The following is a 7,965-nucleotide window of genomic DNA, read 5'->3' on the forward strand; positions in this document are numbered from 1 at the left end:
TCTCTCTCTCTCTCACACACACACACACACACACACACACACACACACACACACACACACACACACACACACACACACACACACACACACACACACACGTCGCTAATTATGTTAATCTCTGTCTTCTGTCTGATTCTTTTATCTCCTTCAGTGCTGGTAAAAGGCCAAGTCACCACTAAGTATTATCGTTTTCTGGCGAAGCACGGCGGCTGGGTCTGGGTCCAGAGTTACGCCACAATCGTCCACAACAGCCGGTCCTCAAGACCCCACTGCATAGTCAGCGTCAACTACGTCCTCACGTGAGTCTTACTTAATGTTCCTATCCGAAAATCAGAGTCCTACTCTTAAAAACAGCCACAAGTTATATTCGTAATACTTTCTTGAGATGTTTGTTCATGGAAAATGAATCAGTCATGCATATGAACTGGTTGGGATCTTTCACATGTAATTATGAATCATGCATTTCAGATATTACAGAGTTTGCATTTTGGACTGAAACCCTGAGCATTATAGCTACATAAACATAGTAACACAAGGTTTAAGGGAGTTATACTGGACTAAAAGCAGCTGCATTTTAATGATGTTTGCACAGGGAACAGCATTAAATATTTAACTAGATTAAGGAAAATCATATTATACAATCTTATGATCCATGCTTGAAGATCACTCAATATGATGGGTTGGTGTCTCTTGGAGAAATCCTTCTCTTTATCCCTCTGTAGCCTCTCTGTACAAATCCACCAAATACTGAGGCTGCAGGGCTCAGGCAGTTGTGTGTTATGAGAGCACAAAGCACACTAAGGCCCTTTGAGACAGCAAGACAAACATCAGGGTTCAACCCCATCAAAAAACCTCTACTGTCATCATCGATCTGCCGTCTTAAGAAAGCAAAATCGATCAAACGGTGAACTAGGAATCAATAGCTATCTCATAGCGGTAGCACAGGTTGGATTTTCCTTGTTAAGTTTGGTTGATCCACATGTCGCTTTTCTGTGTGTGTGAGGGTGTGTGTCCTTCTACATGTGGCATGGTGTGTTTGTGTGAGTCTTTGTACATGCATGCATGCATATGGCTGCACTCCACGTATTGATTTCTTCAATGCAGTACGGAGAAAACAAAAGTAACTACATTAAAATGACAGTGAATTTTCAAAGGCAAAATTAGTTCTTACACAGGAGTGTCCAAAAGCTCACACTCAGCAAGAGCACAAAAAAACCAACCACATTAAAAAAACAAACAGCAATTCAATCACCATGCCCCGACCACATTTTAACCCAACAAGAATCCATTAATAAATCATGTTTGGAGGTTGGATGGTGGCATATTTCAGACATGAGGTGTTCTGACATTGACCCTAAGGTGGAATTCAGCTAACACAGCTGAGTTTGCACAAAGGCCCAACATTATTGGCTCAGACACAAGTCAGCCAGGGCGCAGATAGGATGCAGATCCAGCCACCGCAACTATACCTGCAAGTGCAAATAACACTCACACTGTGCACTGGCTATCCAAACACAGCCTTTCCCCTAAGGTGTTGTACATAAAGAATGGGTCATATTTAGAGTCATATTAAAGAGGCTGGCTGTGCAGGGTCAGGGATGGGCCACAGAGTTTAAAATGCCAGGCAGCTGCTATTACATACTGTTGATGTGATAAGTTAAGAATAGGCTCATGTTTGCTGAACACTTGACACAGGAGCCATTTCACTCCCTCGACAGTGACACTTGGATTGAGTTCAGCCACAGGACAGTGGGTTAAAATGTCAAAGATGGTGCACAAGATACGTGCACAAAAAAAATATATATATATATATTTTTGTAATATGCCTGCAGAGGGGGTTTAGTGCAGAGATAGTGTACTTGCATTATGCATTTGTGTGTGTATACTTACGTTGCTCTCTAGCAGGGTTCTGGCAATGGTTGTACAGCAGAAAAGAATGATTAACTTTCTTCATGGTGTCTGTTATTTTTCTCAGAAGTGGGAGGGCTTAATCTCTTGAACTTATCTTAAATGTTGTTTTCACTTCTCATAGTCCTCAAATCTTTCATTGCATAAAAAGCGTGTTTGTAGTCTGTGTAGCTATCTATATTATGTGTAGCTATCTATATTCAATATTGGCCAAGACGTCTGCAGCAGACTAATTACTGATTATGTCACTCAGGGCAGCACCACCACTAAGATTGTACAAGAAAGAAAGAAGGTGCCCAGAGTATTTAAGGGAAATGCTAGCCTAAAGGTTGAGAAGCTCTGAATTCATTGGGAAAACCTGGAGGGACAGGTGAACAAGTGACACCATGCTCTCCCTCGACAACATTCAAAGTGTCCTTGAGCATGGCACGTAACCAATACTAAAGTGAAGCTGCTCAGTAGCCCGCAGCAGACAATGCATGAATATGTTTTGAGCCAAAGCAAAGTTAAGATGCATGCATGCACAAAACTAAGAGTCTACAGCAACGCTAGCGGCTATGTGAGGTTGCACTTAGTATTAATGTCAATATGCTAACAATGTTAATGCTAACATGCTGATGTTTCGCAGGTATCATTTTTTACTACTCATCTTAATTTAGCGAGCAAACACAAAGTACAGAGTATCGCTAAAGTTATTAGAATTTATCCTTAGGGGACATTTGGGATTTGTTGGGATATTTAAGTCTTGACCGATGTGGTGGACTGACTGACTGATTGACTGCCGTTCCTAGTGCCACTAGCATGGCTAAAAAGTCACTACCTGGGAAAAATATGGGTTCGAACTTTTGTTTTTTTTCTCTAACATGTGTTTTGTTTGTGTCAAAAGGGATACTGAGTATAAAGGAATGCAGCTGTCCTTGGACCAAATGAGCCCCACCAAGCCAGCCTTTCCCTACGCTGACAGTCACAGTGAAGACAGGAAGAGCACCAAGTCACGTCTGACCCAGGCAAAGGCCAAAGCCAGAGTGTCACCCTACCCACAGGTAATAAACAACCTGTTTTATAGAGCTAAATCAAAAAAAGGAGATTCAGTGCAGGCTCAGTTCTTAGAATGAGGTCCACAAACTGTGATTTTGTTGTTTCTGTCAGCAGTTTTCAGCTTTCAATCCAGAGCGCTCAGAGTCAGACCAAGACAGCCAGTGGGGAGGGAGTCCGCTGACTGACTCTGCATCTCCTCAGCTGTTGGATCCCAGTGAGGCTGCGGAGGCATCTTGTGCCTACCGACTGTATCCAGACTCAGGCTCCCTGTGCTATGGCTTGGGTCTCTCAGAAGATGATCTCGCCCTTGCCCAGACACATCCTCACACCACCACCTGCGACCGTGTGCGATGCCAGAGCGGCCGCTACTTCCTAGGCACCCCCCAGTCAGGAAGAGAGGCATGGTGGGACGCCACTCGCTCTGTGCTCTCACTGCCGAAATCATCCGTGGAGAACAGCGAGGGCTACGAAATCACATCCTACCATGGAGCCATTCACGGTAAGGTGTTAGGGTTGAGACCACAACCATCTGTCTCTGAAAATAGCTCTGGCCTAGCTTCTCCTGGTAGCTGTTTTCCAAATGTTATTATGGGACATGCTAAGTTGTTTACGCCATCTCTTGCCAGTGTGCCGATTGCTACCATCTGTTCAAAATTTGCCTGCAACTTAAAGCCAAGTTACTTCACATGTCACATCCTCAAACAGGGAAACAACCCCCACTGCCAAGAAATTCAGTCAAACAGACCAGGACTCTATTTGCATTCAAAGTAGAATTTCAAACGTTATACAGGCAACTCATGCTTTAGCAAGCACTTAAAATATAGAAGAAGAAATGTAGGATACATATTCAGAGTAGCTTTCACACTTTGTAAATGCTGGCAGAAAGGTCAAATTACTTATTAACACAATGTAATTCATTGATTTCACTGTTTTGAAATGTGGTCATTGAACTCTCCTTACAGGGCGGGGCCACTGGGATGAAGAAAGTGTAGTGAGTTCCCCTGATGGAGGCGGGTCAACCAGTGATTCTGGTGAACGTTACCATGGTGAACACTTCCGGGCAACCCCTCGGGAGCCCAGCAAGATGGAGACCCTGATCCGAGCCACGCAACAGATGATCAAAGAGGAAGAGAGCCGCCTGCAGCAACACAAGGCGCCGCTGGATGTCTCAGGCATCGCCAAAGCTCACAGCCCGTGTTTTACCTCCTCACTATCCCACCACTCCCAGCTCACCATGCCCAGCGTGGTGTGCCGCGGCCCGGGAGCCCCCAGCATCGACCTCCCCCCTGAACGCCTCCATCATCGGGACGGCATCAAAGTGCTTGGCCCACATGACAACGACGAAAACACAACCAGTCCGGCATCTTTGTCTCGTCTCAGCAGCCCCAGCTCTGATGGCATCCCCAGGTCGGGCCTCTCCCTCACCAAAGACTACATGCAGACGGATCTGTCTCCTCACCCTTCACAGCCCCAGGGGAGCCCGCTACTCTATCAAGCCCAGGAGAGGCAGCCACTGGACAGGCAAGCTGCCTATGCTTTGACTGGGTACTCCCTGGAGCACCTGTATGACCCGGAGAACCTGCGGAGTTACTCGGGCCTGGCCTGTGGAGGAGTCCAGTATGATGTGGCATCCCATGTGAGGATGCAGGCTGAGCAGATGCAGGGACACAAGGCCACCTCAGTTATCATAACCAATGGGAGCTGACGATATCTGGTGCAGATAGGTCCTGTTCTCTAGCTGAGGATGTTACAGCAAGGTGTTGTTGCTTTATGCACACGCAAACACTTACCAGGTGCTTGAAACAAATGGCGGGACAATAAAAAAAGAATAAAAAGGTACCTCCCAATAGCTTGATGTGCCCTTGGTGGCTAATTCAGCACAATTTGTGTTTGTCAGCCTTTGTATCATACTCTTGTCTTTTCGTTATCATCGGAGGAAGATATGAACTAGTGTTCAAGAATTGACGTTTGGTGTGCCACTTCATAGGGAAAAGGTTTGCTCCATTACATAGGAATATAGTGTTATTTTAATGGTGGTGATCTGAATTTTCCTCCCTACAAAGGCGACCTAAGTATTCAGTCTGGTTAACCATCAAGCCAGTGTTTCTGTTCCAAACGTCTCACGCACCATTGGCCATGTGAGTTAATCTGTCCTGGACCCGATTTCCAAAGGCATTAAGAAAATGTGTTGTTCCATTGCCCCTTCACCTGAAAACTCCATCACACAGAGCATAATGTTTGACACATGAAGAACAACATGAGAAAGGCAAGCGTTTCACTATTGTAAGATGTCAATGTTTCCTGGTATTTATTTGTCAGTGGACCGTTTTCTGTATGTGTCATTTTTTCTGTCCGAGTAGAATCTTTACTGGTCGAATAAAATTAGTTTTGGTGTTTGGATTACACCAACATTAGATTAAAAAAAATTCAAAAAACAGAAAGAAAAAAATGCTTCTGATATGTAAAAGTGTAAAATATGCAGGTCAACTTGAGACTGTTTTAATGTATATGTGAAATGGCATCACTTAGAGCGCAAAGAGAGGTTACAATACCAATGCATATTGGCAATCTCCCCATGACCTCTAATTTTAGGCATTGTATGTATCAAGTTGTGACTGAGACTTTATCATTTACATATCAGAGTATAATTTTTCCTGTTTTTACCTTACTTAACCGTTACCCAATTTGTAAGCATATGTATGCTTTTAAATCCTGCTGCACATGCAATTTTTCTCAAAGAAAACCCATACTTTTTTTGTTTTGTCATGACAGCCTAAACGGTTAAAATATTGATACAAACCTATCGAAAAATATAATGAATGTCTTTTGTTTCTTATTTAATTTATGATGTATATATCATCACACAATGAACTTTTGGACAAGAAGTGACAAGATTATTTATTAATTGGTTTTAAAAAGTCTCTTAAATCTGAATACAGTTGCAAACAAACAACTTTTGTCTCTGTTGATTTTTGTCGAAACTGCTTTGAATGAATACACACACACATATGGTGCTGCCTAAGGAAAAAAAACTCTTTAACTGCAATTTTAGACATACTGTAGATTTACTTAGCTGAGTTTCATCTTGAATTATTTTGTAAAAAAATAAACTATAAAAAAGTCTAAAACCTTAAAGAATAAATGAAAAGACCAAAACAAACAATGCAAAGATCTCTAAAAATGCGTCACAAATATATACACATTCTACATACTTTCCTGGGCACTATAGTCTTCAGCAAACTTTACTCAACTACAAGTATGTAGTGTATTTGCTGGGGACTATTTCCTGTTGTGGATTTATACACGTTTGGAGTATTTATGGCAGCAGGAACAGTGTATGTTGGGATTGACTCAAACTGATTTACTCATTTTTATTTCATGTTCATCGTGATGAAGCAAAATGTGATCCAGTGCAATGACATGGCTCATTTTAATAGTTTTTGGGGCAAATGGAGATCTATGGCACAGAGAAATAAGCTATATGAGGCTTTGTATACAAAGGCAATTGTTGGCAGTAGTGGTTTTGGTCTTTTCATGGGATTCATGACAACAGTTAAAAATATAGAATAGCCTCATTCTTGGATTCTTTTTAGATGTACCTGGCAACGAATGAATTAAAGGAGGGCATGATTACAAACATCTAGTACAAAAACCTCTTACAAATCATTGCAAACTACAAGTATGTCTACTGAGCTGTCAGTTCCAGCTCCTGCTGTTTGGAGCAGTTGAACTTGCATGTTTAGCCGCTCTGACCTCCACTCAGAATTATTTTCTCTGCCATATATTTTAATATATGTAAGTTATTCACATGTAGCTGGAAAGCTGGCCGGCCTGCCTGCCTGGCTGTCTGAGCTCAGAGGGACCTGGACACAGTCTGGGCATGGATGCAGAGCTCCAATCAGTCACTGCTGACATGACCATGTGATGGTCTGCCAGATATCAATGCTGCTGTCATTCCAGGAGGTAAAACTACTACACTGCTCTGCTGTTGACATCACTGAGGTTTAGGAAGGGTGTGTGTGCATGTGTGTGAATGAGTGTGTTTATTGCTGAAATACTTCAATAATAAGAGACCAAGGTATTTCTTTTTCTTCTAAACACTGGGGCTTTTGCCTGATGTGCCCTGAAGGCTTTCACATGTAGAGTCGACTACAAATGCAGCCAAACACTGGGCCTTTTGCCCAGACCTTGCATACTTACATACACCTCCCCACCCTTCCACCCAAGACCCTCTCTGCCCCAACTTACTCTTATAGAAAGAAACAGGCAATTACAGAGCCTAAAAGAGGAGAATGAACTGTTCTTGGTGCTTTGATCATAAAGAATAGCAGAGGTGGAGGGAGGACTCAGATCCTGTACTTATGTAAAAGTATCTATAGCACAATATGAAAAATACTCCATTACAGTGAAAGTCCTACATTGAAAATGACTAAAACACGCAGTGCAGAACTTTTGTCTCCCCCTTCTGACAGTGAGAGTAATTACACAACTACTCCCTGTCGACACGTGCTTATTAATTTAAAAACTCTGGAATACAGCGAATACATAGAGATTTACCTGGGGTGATAGGCTTAATCAGTATTGTGTGAACTTGTTTGGCAAGGGTTTTAAGTAAAAGTACAGTATTGTGCAAAGGTTTTAAGCAGGTGTGGGGAAAAAACGAGATTATAATTATCTATTAACAAAATACAAAGTGAGTGAACAGAAGAAAAATCTAATCCAAATCAATATTTGGTGTGACCACCCTTGGCCTTCAAAACAGTGTAGATTTTTCTGGGTACACTTGCACATAGTTTTTGAAGGAACTCGACAGGTAGGTTGGCCCAAATATCTCGGAGAACTACGCACAGTCCTTTTTTGGATTTAGGCAGTCTCAGTTGCTTCATGTCATCCCAGACAGGTTCTGTGATGTTGAGGTCAGGGTTCTGTGGGGACCATCCCACCACTTGTAGGACTCCTTGTTCTTCTTCACGCTGAAGATAGTTCTTAATGACTTTCACAGTTATGTTTGGGGTCATT

The 7,965-nt window shown here is 42.5% G+C and overlaps 1 protein-coding gene across 7 annotated transcripts in view; it reads left to right on the forward strand.

Annotated features, from left to right (window-relative positions):
* Positions 1 to 5,880, forward strand: part of LOC123977293 (single-minded homolog 1-like) — a 46,139-nt gene extending 40,259 nt beyond the window's left edge. For 6 of the 7 annotated variants that reach the window (XM_046059869.1, XM_046059867.1, XM_046059868.1 and 3 more), the window contains 4 exons: positions 152 to 299; positions 2,795 to 2,951; positions 3,058 to 3,445; positions 3,909 to 5,880. In XM_046059869.1, coding sequence (XP_045915825.1) covers positions 152 to 299; positions 2,795 to 2,951; positions 3,058 to 3,445; positions 3,909 to 4,651 — 1,436 coding nt within the window. In that variant the 3' untranslated portion in view covers positions 4,652 to 5,880. The remainder of the gene's footprint in view (positions 1 to 151; positions 300 to 2,794; positions 2,952 to 3,057; positions 3,446 to 3,908) is intronic. The other variant, XM_046059873.1, reaches the window with a different exon arrangement.
* Positions 5,881 to 7,965: the final 2,085 nt, after the last annotated feature.

Source organism: Micropterus dolomieu, linkage group LG10, assembly GCF_021292245.1.
Source record: "Micropterus dolomieu isolate WLL.071019.BEF.003 ecotype Adirondacks linkage group LG10, ASM2129224v1, whole genome shotgun sequence".
Taxonomy (NCBI): Eukaryota; Metazoa; Chordata; class Actinopteri; order Centrarchiformes; family Centrarchidae; genus Micropterus; species Micropterus dolomieu.